The following is a 17,041-nucleotide window of genomic DNA, read 5'->3' on the forward strand; positions in this document are numbered from 1 at the left end:
AGATGCATGAGTCTGTAAACAATGTGAGCATGTTGAGTGTGTAAGCAAATGGATGCATGAGCATGCATGTGTGACTGAGTGGTTCTGTGTGTGGAAAGTGAGCAAAGCCTGGGGTTCGGTCAGGGTGGGATAAGTGGCTTGTCACTGTAGGCCTTTTTTTTTTTGGCGGTACTGTGTGCATGCTAGGCAGATGCTTTACCACCAAGCCATATCCCCAGCCGAATTTTTGTTTTTACAGGTACTGGGGATCGAACTCAGGCACTCTGCATTGAGCTATATCCCCAGCCCTTTTTTATTTTGAAACAGGGTCTCACTAAGTCACTAAGTTGCCCAGGCAGGGCTCAAACTTGGGATCCTCCTGCCTCAGCCTCCCAGAGTGTTGGGATTTCAGCCCGACTGCGGACTGGTTTTTAGATTGGATGACCCCTCTCCTTAGTTTAGGCACAAGTTGAGGCAGGACAATGTCAGGACTTGACCTGGATCCGGGGAGAAGCTGGGGAGCCAGGACCGCTGCTGACCACCAGGTTCCCCCAGGCCCTCCCAAACTACTCGGCCACAGGTGTCTCTGCCAGCGGAACAGGGACAGAGCAAGGCCAGCGGCGGCCTTCCCGGAGGAGGCGCCGCAGCGGGCGGCGCGCATTCCTGAGCCCTGAGTCAGGCGGCCGCCCCTCCCGCTGGGCCCGCCCCGGCGCACGCCCCTCGCCCCTTGGCATTCCCCGGCGGGCGGGCGGCGACTCGGCGCGGGCGCCCTCCCGGCCAGCGGTGGCGGCCCCTGCGGACGTCCAGGATCCCCAGCTCAGCGGTGGCAGCGGTGAGTGGCGGCCGGGCGCGGGGTTCCGGGCCGCGCGGTTCCGGGGCTGTCTGCCGAGTGCGGCCGTGCGCTGTCCTCCCGGCCGGGCCGGGTCCGGATTCGGATCCGGATGCGGGCGCGAACCTGCTCCAGGCGCCGGACTTCCCTTCGCGGAGTTTCCCAGGCGCCCGCTACGGCGGCCCAGCCCGGATTCCTGACTTCGCAAAAATAGCCGGTGGCCAGATTAGCATGTCCCAGCGGCCTGAAGGCGGACTGCCAGGCTCGGGAGGGTCGGGAGCCCTGGGGCTCCGAGTCCTGCGGCCCAGCCAGCCCTCCAAGCGGCCTCCCGGCTCCTTCCTTCCCGGCCACCCGGTGGGAGGTGACTGTGACTCTAGCTCGAGGGAGGGCGGGACGGCCCAGTCCCAGCGGGCGTCCTCCGGGGATGGGAGTAACAGCGGCAGCTGTGGGCTGGGGGCCGGACGCTCCCTTGCCTGTCGCACGGGCCGGGCCGTCTGTAAACACTGAACTCCGAGGGGCTGACTGGGAGCTACTTCCAAAGACGACCCCATCCTGCGTGGGGGCCTGGAAGGCTGGCAGAGGCTGAGCCTGAGGCCACAGCCTGGTGCCTTGAAGCAGCAACCCCCGCCCCGTGGTTGGTGGGGCGCTGACAGCCGACCCGGGTGCTCAGGGCTCTAGGGAGGGCCCGCTGTTTGTCTTGCTGGGTGAGGAATGGGCAAGGGTCCCCCCCCACTCCGAGGCCCACCCTTAAACCCAGATGGTCTTGTGCTTGGAAAGCCCCCCCCCCCCACTTCCTGTTGGAACCTGGAGAAGATTCTAGGATGAAACTGGCTTTTCAGGTTTAGCCCAGCTAGAAGCCTGGGCAGTCCCAGGCTGGGTTCTCCCCACCCCCAAGGAGCCAGCCCCAGCCCCCTCATCCCCACCCTAAGGTTGGGAACAGGCTGGGAACTCAGCAGCTGACTGTGGCTCAAGGGATTCCTGAGGCTGAGCCCCCTGCCACCAATAATTCTGGGCCTGCTGGGTCCTTTCCCTTCGAATAGTGCAGGGGCAAGCGATTCTGGAGGCTTGGTGTGGAGGCACTGGTCCTCAGGTCCCTTTCCAGGCCCTCTATGCAGCCTCTGTGGGCTTGGCTGCCTCTTCCTGCACAGGGTGCTGAAGTCTGTGGAGTTGGATGGAAGATGCTGCCCAGCACTTTGGGAGCTGAGCTTCTGGGGACCTTGGATTCAGGGGTCCCTTACCTTTTAGGAGCGACCAGGGCTTTCCCCTAGAATCTTTCCAGCTTTGGCTGTGCTCAGGGCACCCCCAGTTGTTCCTGTGGGCCTTCAGCTGCTGCCTGGATGTAGGGACCTTCCCCACATGGGCTCCAGTTCTCCCATCTAAGTGCCTGGGACCGGATAAACTTTCTGCCTTGAGATCTGATTCCTTGGCTTCTTTCTGCTTGTTTTCTGGGTTGGCTATATTGAGAGGTCATACTATCCTCCCTCACCTGCGATATCCCTGGTTTGTGGGGAGTGGCCTAGAGGGGCCTGACAGCCCTCCACTTCCCGGAGGCTGAGCTCTGCAGTAGCATCAGCAGGTGGTGCTCCCTTCTAGGCTCTGTGACCTTGCATAGTGACCAGCCTCTCTGAGCCTCAGCTCTCTTCGCTGTAAGATAGACACAAAGAGCCCCTCCCAGGGGTGATGACAGATGGATAGGGTCATTCATGATCAGGTGTCATGCTGCGGTGCCAGGCTCCTGATAACTGAAGCTATTTTGCTGACTTAGTTTCCCCTCCAGGAACCTCTGCAGTCTTATCCTGCTTCTGGGGGCCTGGGAGCAATTGCTGAACCTGAATGTGCATGTGTGTGGTCAGTCAAAGCCATTTGTGGGAGCTCTAACTGGTGACCGGGCTGCTCATTTGTCCTCTGCAAAGGTGTTGGGCTCCTCCCCCTGTCAGCTAGCACTTCAGCTGTTGGGACCCAGCTGGACCCCAGACAGGAACCAGAAGTGTCCAGTTTTATAGGCAGGTTACACCCGTGCTCTAGTACAGCTAAGTCCTTGCTCCCACTCCTTTCAAAGTGGGTGGCCTGGACAGGTACTCTGTTCTGAGCTTTGGGGCCTCCTGACCCTCAGGTGTATCTGTCATGTCAGCCCCAGCCAGTTCAGGAGCTTTGACTCCTGGCCACTTGTGCTGGCTTAAAGGGAAAGGGGTAGTGGGACTCTCCAGGGCTGGCCCCTTTTCTCTTGTGTGTACCTTCCTCTCCAGCATCACTGTCATCAGGGATTCCTGCCACCTCCAGAACCTGGGGCCACTTCCCTTGTAGACTGCCCATAGCAGGAAGCCCCTCATTATGCCTGCCTGGGGTGATGGCAGGGGATGGGGGACATGAGGAGACAGGGAGCTAGTGTGTTGTCCTGGCGACAGGGAGAGAGTGCTGTGCAGGCCACTGGGTTGATCACAGGCTTGCTCTGCTCCACACGAAAACTGTTTCTTCCACAGAAAAGCGGAAGGCTTCACTAGGAGGGTCAGAGATCATCCTGTGGTTTGCAGAGGGCCCAGCACATATTCCCAACATGATGCCATTTACAGATGAAGCAGACAGGTACAGAGAAGCAAGGCAGTTCTTCTTTACCACACGTGGTGTTGTCACTGGCCACTTAAGTTCATATGCTTAGGTTCGTTTGTTCACTGACCAGATCAAAGGATTTTTCTGAGACAGGGTCTTGCCAAATAGTCCAGGCTGGCCTTAAACTCACTATGTAGCTCAGGCCATCCTCCTGCTTCAGCCTCCTGAGTGCTAGGATCACAGGCGTATGCCACTATATATAGTGGACCCTTGAGTTATGACCAGCCTGACATACGAACAACTTGGGTTATGACTGGAATTTTAGTTTTAACTTACAACCAAAGTCTAGTTATGACCCAAATACCAGCTGCTTGTGCTTCCAGATAGCCTCAGATACAGATTTAACCCTTAAAGAGTTCTGGAAGGAACATTACAACATCCTTTCCTTTGTGGGGTTAATGGAGAAGTCCTGGGCCAATGTCTCTCTAAGAACTGAGATCTGCCTGTGTACAGGAGAGAGACTTTGAAGGCTGTGTAGAGGAGCCTGAGCCTTCAATTGATCAACTTGAGTTACAACTGGCTCTTGTGAATAAATTGAGTTTATAAGTCAAGGGTCCATTGTATTTTGGTAAAAAAGGATTTATTCAGAGTATATCCAAGGAGATGGAGGGGCCCATTTGCTTCAAGTCATGATCTCACCATGTACAGGTGGGTAAGGGTCCTTTCTAGTAAGGAACAAAGGGGAGGAGAAGCAGAGACACACGCACGCACGCACGCACGCAATCTCCACACCTGCTTTATCACTTCCAGCCATCTTTGATTCTTTCTTATGGACAGGAACCTGGGCTCTAGCCTCCTGGAGGTATCTGCTTATCCTATCACTTCTTTTAGGGTGAAGGGAGGAAATGTTGGTCAGTAGGAGGAAGTATGGAGAAGTTGCTTATCTCTAAAAGAAGAGAATCTAACTTTTAAAGTTCCATTTTGCAATGTGGGTTGCAGCATGTGGTGAAGGAATGGGATCTGGGCTTTGGACAGCTGGTGATCCCTTCTCCCAAAAGGTATTCTGGGACTTGGCATCAGATTCTGGGTCAAAGAGGAGGCAGAGTCCAAGGGGCAAGTAGGAGTGCAGAAGAAACCAGCTCTTTCTGGGGCTGGTTGTGGGTGAGCTAAAGGTACCCCAGGCTGGGCCCTGTTGGGCCTGGGCTTGGTTCTAGTTCTGGGGCTGCCTCCAGTTGCCCTGTGAGTGTGCACAGGTGGATGCTGTTCACACCTGAGGATGCATTTTCGCACTGGCTGTGGCCATGTTGTCCATTGCACCTTCCCAAGCTTGGCCTGGGAAGGGCACAATCCTCTAGTTTCCCCATGGCTTGCCCTCTCATGCTTCCCGCTCCCGCTTGCAGCTTTGGCTATTCTCTTCCTGCCTCTGCAGCTGCACCAGCCTTTCTGGTGTTGATTCAGCTGCCACTTATTGAACACCTACTGTGTGCCAGGCACTGCTATGACCTGTGTTATTTATTTGTTTGTTTATTTATTTATTTTGGTACCGGGATCAAACTTAGGACCTTGCACTTCCGAGGCAGGCGGTGGAACCACTGAGCTAAATCCCTGGCCCTACTTGTGATTTTTAGATGAGAAAACTGGGGCTTGTTCAGGGTTGTAGGTGGTGTGCAGTGCCCTGCTCTGGGCTCTCCCCACTGGCTTTCCCATGTTTTGGCTCTTCCTGCACTCATGCATGGGGCCAGCGTGGAGGGTCGCCAGTCATCCCACAGCAGGCTCCCACGTCAGCAGGACTGTCTTCTGTCCCCACCTAGTCTCTAGTCTCTGCCCACACAGCTGCAGACAGCCGCTCCCGCTCTCCACGGGCAGCTAGAGTGGACTTGAATATGCACACCCTCTGTGGCTCCCTTGGCCCGTCTTGACCCTCATCCGAACCCAAGTCTTGCTCATGCTGGCTTGTCCTACTGCTTGGAGTGCCCATGAGGTCCACTGTTCCGTGACCTGACTTGATTCAGTTGCACTGTTAGCACTGATCCTCAGTACTTCCCACTTTGTTCCAGTAGCTGGTTTGGGCGTCTCCTGGTTCTTCGGAGTGACTCATGCTGTGACCCTGGGCAGTCAGGCCCTCGTGGGCTATCGTTCCCCCCATACTGAGGTGCCAGCAGAGGGGAGAGTCCCCTGGGACTGTCTGGGAACAAGAGCCCACTGTGTGCCTGGGGGAGGCTGCACATTGAGCCCCTGTGGGCTGGCAGCGCAGTGCTACTTGGCCTGGGCTTCATCCGGCCTGGGGCTGCTCCTCCCCCATGCTTTGTGAATCCCACTCACTTGAGGCCCAAATGAGGAACTGGGCACAAGGCAGGAGACAGCACCAAGGGCAGGGTGGGTGTCTTCTCCCTGCCGGCAAGACCTAGAGCCGTGTGGGTTCTCTTGTACCCTACTGCCTCCACCCCAGGAGACTGGATAGTCAGGCAGGGGCTGGGGCCTCTGAGTGGAGTAGCTCTGCTTTACCCAGGGGCCAGCTGTGGGCCGGCTGAATCGGGGGGGTGCATCTTCACCCATAGCGTCTCACCTCTGAGCTTGTGCTGTCCCCATTCCTACTTGCTCATGCCAGCTCCTCCTTCACGACCCACCTGAGGAGTCATCTCCTTCAGCAGTCCCTCATGTCCCAAATCCTGCTGACAGGCCCCTGCTGGCTTGAGCTTTGCAGAGACCAGTGTTTACCCAGTGGAGGTTCTGGAGCCAGCCTCTCCTGGGCACTGTGGACCAGCAGTGGCAGGACAGAGGCCCACATGTGTGTGAATGTGTTCCCAGGTAGCCTTTGCCTTGCTGGAGGGGGTGGTGGATCCAGGCTAGGGAGTGTCAGATGGGGGTGGGGCCACAGAGGGGAGAGACCCTCATCCATACTGAGGTTGGAGGTCATGGAACACATCCAAGGTCAGGCAGAATGTATGCACAGGGGCCTTGAGATGGGAGGGAGCCAGAACTGAGGACAGGCTCTGGGGCAGGGTGGGGGGCAACTGTGAAACATCATGAATGTGTGTGAATTAGTTGGCAAAGGTTACTTGCCGGTTACATGCCTGTAATCCCAGAACTCAGGAGGTTGAGCCAGGAGGATTGCCGAGATTTGAGGCCAGCCTAGGCTACATAGTGAGTTCAAGGTTAGCTTCAACTATGTAGTGAGGCCCTATTTCAAAAAAAAAAAAAAAAGTCACTTGCACTCCTGAGCAAGGCACCAGCTGGATGCCACCTAGAAGTGCTGGGCACAGTGGGACAAGTTTCTGGAGAGGCTATCTCCTGAGACCCCATAGATTCCTCCATCCCCACTCCCACCCCAGTCTCCACTCTTGGCTATGCTCCTTTCTAGGACCGATAAATAGCCTTACCAGCAACATGGAATTTTCCTGGAGACAAAATCGACTAGCAAAGGCATGTGGCTGTTGGGTGGCAGGATTGGTGTGGCCCCTCAGAATGAACTGAAGGCGGGCTGGTTTTCCCTGCCTAAAATACTAGGGTGTCTGTCTTGTCTGGTGCCTGGCTCCTTACCTCCTAGACCCCTTGGGGCTCAACACATCCTTGGGGAGCAGACCGCTTAGGTCCCTGCCTGCAGGTTCATCCTGCCTGGCTGAAAGGATTTGATCACAGCTCTGCAGGTTGAGGACCGGCCCCACCCCGAGTCCATCCTACTTTCCCCACACACCTGCTGCTGTCTCAGATTCTGCCAGTAGTGTCTGAGACGCAGAGGTGGCCCTTAAGCCATTTTCTTACCACAGGGTGATGTTTCTACAATCTATATAATCCTTGGAAAGACAGCTGGGGGAAGATGAGGAAGATGGCTACTCTAGGATGCTGACCTGGGGCCAGGTGACACATGGGATCCAGGTCTGGGCTGGGCATTTGGTATGTGTCAGGTGGGCTGGTCTAGTTCAGCTCCTGGAGAAACCTTGTCCCATCTGCTTCCTAATAGGATGTGTTCTTGTCAGGTATTGTCATTCTCCCCCTAATACTGGGGCTCAGAATGGGCAGGGGCCCAGTGGTGTGGAGACTAAGGCTGCCCTCGTCCCATGATGAGGCCAGATGAGGGCAGGGGAGAGGGAACTAAGCCTTTAGACCTCTGAGCAGCATTTTTGGGGAGCATCTCAAGGCTTTGTCTCTCAGCTGCCACCTGGGACCCAAAGCTTGGAGAAGAGGTTGGGATGTGAGGGGAAGAACCAGGAGTAAGCATCCTGAAGGACTCCCTCCCACTCTCTCTTCCGTTCCTGATCAGTGGTTAGTGTATGGCCAGCAGTTGCTGTGAGCGTTGTTCTAGGGCTGTCCCTGGTTGATATAAAACCAGTAGCTACTGTGATCAGTAGCATATGCCTTTTCTTGGTCAGTGTAAGGCCCATAGGAGCCATATGCACTAGTTTGGGTGTTCCTTGGTCGATGTAGAAGCTCTGAGAAGCTCTGAGCGGCATCCTGGCCTGTCCCTAGGTAAAATACTCTGAATATGTGACCTTGAGCAAGACAAGGCTCTGTTCTGTAGGCCTCAGCTTCCCTGTTTATAGTGTGGGTGGGGCTTCTCTGTCCCCTCCAAGGAGTTGAGGAAACTCCTAAGTGAGGCCATTTCTGAAGGTACATGCTTCACATGCTGCTGCTCAGACCCCATTGGGTCTACACTCTTTGAGATGGTTGAGGAATTTTGGATTTTCTGCCCTCCAGTATTACTTCAGGGAGCTCCACTCCCATCTTTGTTCCTGTTGTGCTCAAGGAACCTTCTTGGCTGTCCACTTTCCAGATCCTGTGGTCCTTGGGGAAAAGGTGTGTAGATCTCCAGTGACTGTCATTTGTAGGGAGGGAAAGCATCCCTCGGAGGCCAGTCTGGACTTGCCTCAGACTCATGGCAAGGCAGTGATGGCCCAGATTGAATCCTGACCTCTCTACCCTGGATCCCTCCCAGTGCCAGTATGGCAGATTTGTTGTTTCAGATGCTCAGGGTGCTGTGAGGCATGCAGCCCCCACCTACCACAGTGCCCAGCTCCTCCCTGCCCTTTCTAAGCATGTCACACCACCTGGTGGCCATCATGGTTTCTGCTCCCAGATGGTTTTACTTTGCACAAAGGAGCCTGCTGTCCCAAGCTGGTGGTCTGCCATTCTGGAGAGCCATGTCTTTCTCTGAAAGTGGCAACTCCTGTGTGCGGTAGGCTGGCCACGCACTCTGTACAAGTGGTTGTATGTTTAGTGGGCCTCTGTCTGCAGAGCGGAAGTCATGGTGGTTAGGGCAGTGAGGTCTGGGTCAGATCAGCCGGAGTTGGCGCTCATGCAAACTTCGCATTGCTGTCCCTGTGTATGCATGCCGCACAGTCCAGCTGTGCTCCATCTTCACCACCTTCAAGCCTTTGTTTGGCTGTCCTATTACAGGGAGGCTTCACTGTCCCCTGCCAAACAGCTGTAATTTGCTGCCATTTTTCCCTATCACATTTAGCATCTTTTTTTTTTTTTTTGCGGTACTGGGGATTGAACTCAGGACCTTGGACTTCGGTGCCACTGAGCTAAATCCCTGGCCCACTTAGCATCTTTTAATATGGTTTCATGTAGTCTTTTACTTATTTATAGGGTTATTGTTATTTAGAATCTAAGCCTCAGGAGAGCAGGGATTTTTTAAATTTATTTTTTATTTTTTAATTTTCTAATTTTTTTTTTTTTTTTTTGGTACCGGGGATTGAACTCAGGTCCTTGCACTTGTGCAGCTGGTAGTGAAACCACTGAGCTAAATCCCCGGCCCCAATTTTTTTTTATTTTTATTTTTTTCATTTTTTAAATTTTTTGGTACCGGAGATCGAATTTTTTTAAATTTTTAAACAGGGTTTCACTATATAATTCAGGCTGGCCTTGAACTCACTCTGTAGCCCAGGATGGCCTTGAACTCTCCACAGTCTTCCTGTCTCCGTGTCCTGAGTGCTAGGATTACAGGCATGAGTCACCATGGCCAGCTGGGAGGGCAGGGATTTTGATCTGCTTCTCCAGTGTGTGCCAGGCACTCCAAAGATATTGCTCCTAGTAGGTGCTCCCAGTGTTGTCCCATGGATTCATCTTGTCTGAGGACCTGTCTGTGGGGAGGACCAAGGCAAGCACAGAGCATGTCAGTGCAAGGCACACAACAGCTGTGAGCACTACTGTTGGGTTTATCAGAGCTTCATTGGTCTGGGCATAGTGAGTCTTCAGAGATGTGTCAGCATTGTCATTATTGAATGGCACCCCGCACCCCCAGGCCTGCACTCCACCTGGAACCATGAATGAAGCCCGCAGGGACAGCACAAGCAGTCTGCAGCGCAAGAAGCCACCCTGGTTAAAACTGGACATTCCAGCTGCAGTGCCCCTGGCTACAGAGGAACCTGGCTTCCTGCAGGTAGGTCCTGGCCAGCAGGGATTGTTTGTGTGCCTCATGCAGGCGCCTTACCATGACCCTGTTGCCCAGCCCTTAAGACGCCAGGCTTTCCTGCGGAGTGTGAGCATGCCAGCTGAAACGGCCCATGTGCCTTCACCCTACCATGAGCCCCGGCGGCCTGTGCTGCAGCGGCAGACGTCTATCACACAGACCATCCGCAGGTACTGCAGTGCCCTGGTTATTCTGCAGGTTGGGGCAGGGGCTGGAGTGGGGGACAAAAGGTGGCACACAGGTCCCCTTTTGGGTACTGGGGCTGAGAATGGGGCAGGGGCCCCTCCTGTCTCAGGTCACTCCACTATCTGGGTCCCCGTGCCACCCTGGCCCCCTGTTCTGGGACCTGAGTGCTCTCACCTCACCCCTCTCTCTGCTCCCTCCCATACCCACTCTCCTCTTTCTACCCTACCCTAACACTCTGGCCCCTCACAGCCGACAGGTACGCTTTGGGCGAGTTCACACTCTGCCCCTCCCAGGTCCCCGGGCTGCCCACAGGGCCTCCCCACAGCGCCAGTCTCTCTCTTGGTCCCTGCTCAGGTACCTCAGGCAGGTCATGAATGTGTTGGTGTTTTTTGGTGTGTGCATGTCATGTGCCCTCTTGGAGCTGCCAGAGTGGTTGGCATTTCTTGGGGTCCCCTCAGGACAGGTGCTCATAGTGTTTCTCTGCATGTCCTAGGGCTGTGGGCAACCTGCCTAGGCCTGTGGCACCTGCTCAGTTCTGTGGTGTCCTGAGTTACAGCCACTGCCTGGAGCCAGGCTCTCTCTGGACTCGGGTAGGGTGGGGACCTAAGTGTGGCCTGCCTAGGTGAGGCCTGAAGATGTGCTCTAGTGGGAACTGCAGTCGCCTTACTGTTTGGCGGGGCTAGAGCTGGAACCCACTTGTCTTCATAATTAGATTCTACCAATCTAGAGCCCAGGACCTGCGGTGCCTGGAGGCCTGGGGCTGAGCATGCTGCCTGGGAGGTTGCCCTCTGAGACCCCCTGCCTGGGAGGAATAGGTCTGGCTGCCCCATGCTGAGTCCCTCTCATGTTAGGGGGACAGCTGATTGGTTCGGAGTGAGCAAAGACAGTGACAGTACCCAGAAGTGGCAACGCAAAAGCATCCGTCACTGCAGCCAGCGATATGGGAAGCTGAAGCCTCAGGTCATCCGGGAACTGGACCTACCCAGCCAGGACAATGTGTCGCTGACCAGTACTGAGACTCCACCTCCACTATATGTGGGGCCATGCCAGCTGGGCATGCAGAAGGTGTGCTGCTCTGCAGACTCTTGCAGGGCCCTCATTGTTCTCCTCTGTGTTGTACTGGGAATATCAGCCAGAGCAGAGGACCCTCCTCAGGAGCTCATGTTTGGGAAGGCAGTGAGATAGTCCCAGGAAGGCACCTAAGATAATCTGGGAAGAGGAACCATGGTGGGTGGGGAGGCTGAGTCCTGGGATTGCACCGGGGCCATCTTTTGGATAGGAGAGCATCCAGAGGCAGAGGGAGAAGGAGAGGGAGAGGCAGCCCTATAGGTGCTGTGAGTGAGGTGATGCCCCTGTAGCTATCCAGGGCCTGCAAAAAGTGAGAAGATAGCATCTGGGCTCTCTCTGTGAGGCATCTATGGGTCTGGCTGGGCTAGGAGACCCTATGGTGCGTATTCCAGCCCTGACTCTAGCATCTCCTTACCTCTGCCAGATCATAGACCCTCTAGCCCGGGGCCGGGCCTTCCGCCAGCCAGATGATACTGCTGATGGCCTGAGTGCTCCACACACTCCTGTCACGCCAGGTGCTGCCTCCCTCTGCTCCTTCTCCAGCTCCCGCTCAGGTTTCAACCGGCTCCCTCGGAGACGAAAGCGCGAATCTGTGGCCAAGATGAGCTTCCGGGCAGCCGCAGCACTAGTGAAGGTAGGTTCAGGGGCCAAAGGTGAGGGTGGGGAAAACCCAGCTGCCAGGTCCCAAGGTTGCCTCCTTGCCGGTAGGGCCGCTCTGTTAGGGATGGCACATTGCGCCGGGCACAGCGCCGAAGCTTTACTCCTGCCAGCTTCCTGGAGGAGGACACAGTGGACTTCCCTGATGAGCTGGACACATCTTTCTTTGCCCGGGTAAGAAGAACCTGGGGCATCACCCCATCTCCTCCCTCTCTGTATCCATCCTGACCTCACATGTTTGCTCAGGAAGGTGTCCTCCACGAGGAGCTGTCCACATACCCGGACGAGGTGTTTGAGTCCCCATCAGAGGCAGCGCTCAAGGACTGGGAGAAAGCCCCTGAGCAGGCTGACCTCACGGGTGGGGCCCTGGACCGAAGCGAGCTGGAGCGCAGCCACTTGATGCTGTGAGTGCAGCAGGCAGGGCGAGGTCCACAGGGAGAAGCTTTGCAATACTAGGAGCTGCTGGTCCCTAGTGAGTGACGCTCTGGCATTTGCCGCAGAGTAAGTTTCCTGGTGGACTGGGAAGCCAGGGCAAGGCATGCTCCCAGTCTCTATTGCCTATTGGGAAATGCCAAAGCCCAGGGGCTGGACCACTCCAGCCGAGAGGAGGAAATGACCTGGTCAATATGGCTGAGGTACAGAGCCTCTTGTGGGCCCCGGGAGGGGTGCCACATTGCTCCTTTACTTGTCTCACATGGTCAGCAGGGGGAGAACAGAGACTGACCAGTGTTCTGCTCTGCTGGGGGCAGACCGCAGCCGGTGGGGGGCGGTGGTGAACACGCTGGCTTCCCCCTCCCCCAGGCCCCTGGAGCGCGGCTGGCGGAAGCAAAAGGACGGTGGCACAGTGGCCCCACAGCCCAAAGTGCGGCTTCGACAGGAGGTCGTGAGCCCTGTGGGGCCACGACGGGGCCAGCGCATTGCTGTTCCTGTGCGGAAGCTCTTCGCCCGTGAGAAGCGGCCATATGGGCTGGGTATGGTGGGGCGCCTCACCAACCGCACCTACCGAAAGCGTATTGACAGCTACGTCAAGCGCCAGATCGAAGACATGGATGACCACAGGTAGGCGCAAGCCTGGGGCTGGGACACAGGCTCCTGGGTGAGGGCTCCAGCCGGGCAGAGGACATTTGCTAATGCTCTGCCCTGCAGGCCTTTCTTCACCTACTGGCTCACCTTCGTGCACTCGCTCGTCACCATTCTAGCCGTTTGCATCTATGGCATCGCGCCTGTGGGCTTCTCACAGCATGAGACGGTGGACTCGGTGAGCTCTCACCCACTCCTGGGCCCAGATGAGTGGCTCTGGGCCCTGGACCCCCTCAGGCTGTGCTTTGGGAGGTGCAGGACTGCTCAGCCTGGTCTAATCCTGGCATGGCGTGTTCCCCAGGTATTGCGGAACCGGGGCGTTTACGAGAATGTCAAGTACGTGCAGCAGGAGAACTTCTGGATCGGCCCCAGCTCGGTGAGGGCGGGGGCTGAGGGCGGGGCCTGGCAGGGCAGGTTGGGGGGACCTGGGCCCCAGCTGCTGTCTCCCTCTCCGCAGGAGGCCCTCATTCACCTGGGTGCCAAGTTCTCACCCTGCATGCGCCAGGATCCACAGGTGCACAGCTTCATCAGCGCTGCCCGTGAGCGGGAGAAGCACTCGGCCTGCTGCGTGCGCAATGACCGGTCGGGCTGTGTGCAGACATCAGAGGAGGAGTGCTCGGTGTGTCTGCATAGCTCCTTGGCTCTCAGTGTCTCCAGACTTTACCCTGATTTTTTTTTTTTTTTTTTTTTTTTTTTAAATAACATCTCACTGTCAAGGTGGCCTTGAACTCACTGTGTAGTGCAGGCTGGCCTTGAACTTGCAGCAGTCCTCCTGCCTCAGCCTCCCAAGTGCTGGGATTATAGGCATGCACCACCATGTTCTGCCACCCTGGCTTTTGATGCATCACACCTGCTGGCCACACTAGGCCTTGCCTGTGGCTGTCATGGCTTCTCACTCCTGCCCTCCTCTGTCCCTAGTTCCCTTAGATGATTAGTTGCCTTTTTATCTGGTCTTGGTTTGGCTTCTGTCCTGTGTGTGTGCCTCTTAAAGTTAATGTAAGTGCCACAGCCTTCCGAGATCTTAGCATCTGATATGGAGGTGCATAGTTCATGTTTCCTGATATAGGACACAAAGGCTGCTTTTAAACTAGTAGGAATTATGCTGTTGAACTCCTTGTAACAGAATCTCTTCTGACTGTGAGTGTGTTTTAGGAGTGTAAACTCGGGGGTGAAGTGGTGGAGTTAGAGGAGGAGCTTCGTGGCTTTGCTTTCACTCCTGACTCTGAGACCCCACACTGTTCTGACTGAACTGGGCAAGGGTTGGGCTCTGACCAGGGCTGACCCTGTGTTCCTGCAGTCCACGCTGGCAGTGTGGGTGAAGTGGCCCAGGCATCCCAGCGCCCCAGACCTTGCTGGTCACAAGAGGGAGTTTGGCTCTGTCTGCCACCAAGACCCCAGGTTAGTCCTGCTGGCTGTCCTCTTACCTGCCTTTGACCACATCTCCCTGAGGGGTTAGGTGCTCCCCTTATTGTGGACTGGGTGGGAGGGTGCCAATTCCAGGGGCTGGAGCAGGCTCCGACCATGTACTGGGCTCATGCAGGGTGTGTGATGAGCCCTCCTCTGAGGATCCCCATGAGTGGCCAGAAGACATCACCAAGTGGCCGGTAAGAAGGAGTGGGGGGATTCTTGGATGTCATGCTTGTTGTATGGGTTAGGAGGTGACACTCTACCCATTGGTGATGCCAGAGACTCCCACCGTGGGCCCACCCAGTTTTAGCTGCTGTGTCTCAGGCCTTTGGCCAGTAAGGCTTTCTCTAGGCAAGTAGGGCAAGAGATCTAGGTAGAGATCAGGAAGGTCAGACAATACTCTTCCAGCTTGACAGATGGCCCAGCTGAGGCTTTAGGGTATGGTGGTTTGCTGAAGTTAAGGAAGGCCCGTTTTCTACCCTATCACATTCCCCTCTCAGCCCCCAAATTGAGTGTAGGGCCAAGAATTGGGGGAGGCTGTGACCTAGCTCATCCCTATTTGTGACCTAGATCTGCACCAAAAACAGTGCTGGGAACCACACCAATCATCCTCACATGGACTGTGTCATAACGGGCCGGCCCTGCTGCATTGGCACCAAGGGCAGGTAGGTGGGCAGTGTAGGTGTTTCTGGGCTCACATCATTATCCTACACTGCATGCTTCTCTCTCACCAAGTGTTAGCTTGTGTGGTGGCACACACCTGTAATCTCAGCCACGTAGGAGGCCAAGGCAGGGGCATCATAAGCTGGAGGCCAGCTTGGGTAACTTAATAGCTTGTCTCAAAATACAAGGTCCTGAGAATCAGCTTAGTGGTAAAGTGCTTGTCTAGCATGTGCAACGCCCTGGTACAATCCCCAGCGCTGCCAAATCCAAATCAACAAAGGGGTGTAGCTCAGTGGTAAAGTGTCCCTGGGTTCAATCCCCAGTAACCACCCCCGACAAAACACCAAGCCCCGAAATAACTCAAGATTCAACAGGGTTGTGGGGTGAGAAAGGGCCAACGAAGGTAAGTGGGAATGTATGTGGGTCAGAAATGTTGGCCTGGATAGTTTGAGCAGATGCCTCTGTCCTTGGACCCCAGCAGTCCCCCTGTCGCAGGGTGTCACCCTCCAAACCCTGGCCTGACCTTCCAGGTGTGAAATCACCTCCCGGGAGTACTGTGACTTCATGAGAGGCTACTTCCATGAGGAGGCCACACTCTGCTCTCAGGTAGGCTTTGAGGGCATGTCCCTCCCCTTGTCCCGTTATTTCAGGTACTGACTGGCCACTCTGCACAGGTGCACTGCATGGATGATGTGTGTGGTCTCCTGCCTTTCCTCAACCCCGAGGTGCCTGACCAGTTCTACCGTCTGTGGCTGTCCCTCTTCCTGCACGCTGGGCAAGTGAAACTGGGCTGGGCAGCAGGTCTCAGGGATCCCAGGAGTGGGTGGCGGGTGGTAATGAAGCCATTATCCCTGCTGAGTGCTCCCATCCTACACCCTCTACCACCCACAGGATTCTGCACTGCCTGGTGTCCGTTTGCTTCCAGATGACTGTCCTGCGTGACCTGGAAAAGCTGGCAGGCTGGCACCGCATAGCCATCATCTATCTTCTGAGTGGTATCACTGGCAACCTGGCCAGTGCCATCTTCCTGCCGTACAGGGCGGAGGTAAGGCTGCCTCCCTGGGTGGGGACCCTCCACATGTGCCTATGGCCCTGCATGAACCCTGTTTGTATTGAGCACGAGTGCCCAGCCTGGGAGAATCTTCATTGGTTCTCAGTCCCAGTGTGTTCTGGGCCTAGGGAGGTGGGATGGGAAGATGAAACCAAACCCAGGGAGGCTGCTTGGCCTGGCTGGCTCACAGCCACTGTCACTGCCACTGCCCCCAGGTGGGCCCAGCCGGCTCGCAGTTTGGCATCCTGGCCTGCCTCTTCGTGGAGCTCTTCCAGAGCTGGCAGATCCTGGCACGGCCCTGGCGTGCCTTCTTCAAGCTGCTGGCTGTGGTGCTCTTCCTCTTCGCCTTTGGGCTGCTACCCTGGATTGACAACTTTGCCCACATCTCAGGCTTCATCAGTGGCCTCTTCCTCTCCTTTGCCTTCCTGCCCTACATCAGCTTCGGCAAGTTTGACTTGTACCGCAAACGCTGCCAGATTATCATCTTCCAGGCAGTCTTCCTGGGCCTGCTGGCTGGCCTGGTGATCCTCTTCTACTTCTATCCCGTCCGCTGTGAGTGGTGCGAGTTCCTCACCTGCATCCCCTTCACCGACAAGTTCTGTGAGAAGTATGAGCTGGATGCTCAGCTCCACTAAGCTGGCTGTGGGCGCTGGTGGCCATGACCACCCTTAGCCTCACAGGCATGCAGGACTGCCTCATCTATGTGGGGACTCACATTTTCTGGATACAGACCTCTTGTGCCTTGTTCATTTTTGTTGAACCCTTTATACTGCCAGGCATTTATTACACTAATTTCCATGATAACCTTCTAACTAGTCCCTTGACGACCACTTCATGTGGCCAATAAATGGACTGGTAGCGTTTTAGCTGCCACTAACTTAACTGGGGCTGTCTCCTCCTTCCTGATTTCTGTCTGGGGCAGTGGAGGGAGGCCCTGAAGGCCCTGGCCTCCGACCTACAATCTCAGAATAAATGCAACCACAGACTCTTACCTCTTCCAAGAGGAAAGGCCTGCAGCCGGGTGGGTGGACCTTGCCTCCCTTTCTTGGAGGGGCTGGTAAGCCAGTGCTAGGACAGACCTAGGGAGGTACTGCCACATCTCCCCACACCCACAGTGGGAAGCACCCCACCTCTGTCCCCTGCAGCTTGTTTCTACCCCACG

At 55.8% G+C, this 17,041-nt stretch overlaps 1 protein-coding gene across 5 annotated transcripts; it reads left to right on the forward strand.

Moving 5' to 3' along the window:
• The first annotated feature begins 665 nt into the window (after positions 1-665).
• Positions 666-16,761, forward strand: Rhbdf1 (rhomboid 5 homolog 1). 5 transcript variants are annotated; one of them, XM_087202957.1, is made up of 21 exons: positions 689-811; positions 3,289-3,391; positions 7,123-7,213; positions 9,600-9,737; positions 9,807-9,937; positions 10,203-10,307; positions 10,805-11,018; positions 11,446-11,655; positions 11,730-11,852; positions 11,925-12,082; positions 12,480-12,737; positions 12,825-12,936; positions 13,060-13,134; positions 13,216-13,377; positions 14,056-14,156; positions 14,299-14,362; positions 14,736-14,830; positions 15,359-15,434; positions 15,503-15,603; positions 15,720-15,873; positions 16,095-16,742. In XM_087202957.1, the coding sequence occupies exons 3-21, from the start codon at positions 7,196-7,198 to the stop codon at positions 16,512-16,514; spliced, it is 2,715 nt and encodes a 904-aa protein (XP_087059083.1). In that variant the 5' UTR covers positions 689-811; positions 3,289-3,391; positions 7,123-7,195; the 3' UTR covers positions 16,515-16,742. The 5 variants fall into 5 exon arrangements, with proteins under 5 accessions (XP_012924294.1, XP_087059083.1, XP_004873790.1 ...); XM_004873733.4 differs by lacking the exon at positions 10,203-10,307 and having other exon boundaries at positions 696-811; positions 16,095-16,761; XM_013068841.3 differs by lacking the exons at positions 7,123-7,213; positions 10,203-10,307 and having other exon boundaries at positions 696-811; positions 16,095-16,761.
• Positions 16,762-17,041: the final 280 nt, after the last annotated feature.

This window comes from Heterocephalus glaber, unplaced genomic scaffold, assembly GCF_053883595.1.
Source record: "Heterocephalus glaber isolate CG9 unplaced genomic scaffold, H.glaber_assembly_v1.0 deba00001781, whole genome shotgun sequence".
NCBI lineage: Eukaryota > Metazoa > Chordata > Mammalia > Rodentia > Bathyergidae > Heterocephalus > Heterocephalus glaber.

Coding starts and splice junctions, on each gene's coding strand:
- Rhbdf1 (XM_087202957.1), top strand. Junction 11,656..11,729: donor CAGCCGCAGCACTAGTGAAG/GTAGGTTCAGGG, acceptor CCTTGCCGGTAG/GGCCGCTCTGTTAGGGATGG. Junction 11,853..11,924: donor ACACATCTTTCTTTGCCCGG/GTAAGAAGAACC, acceptor ATGTTTGCTCAG/GAAGGTGTCCTCCACGAGGA.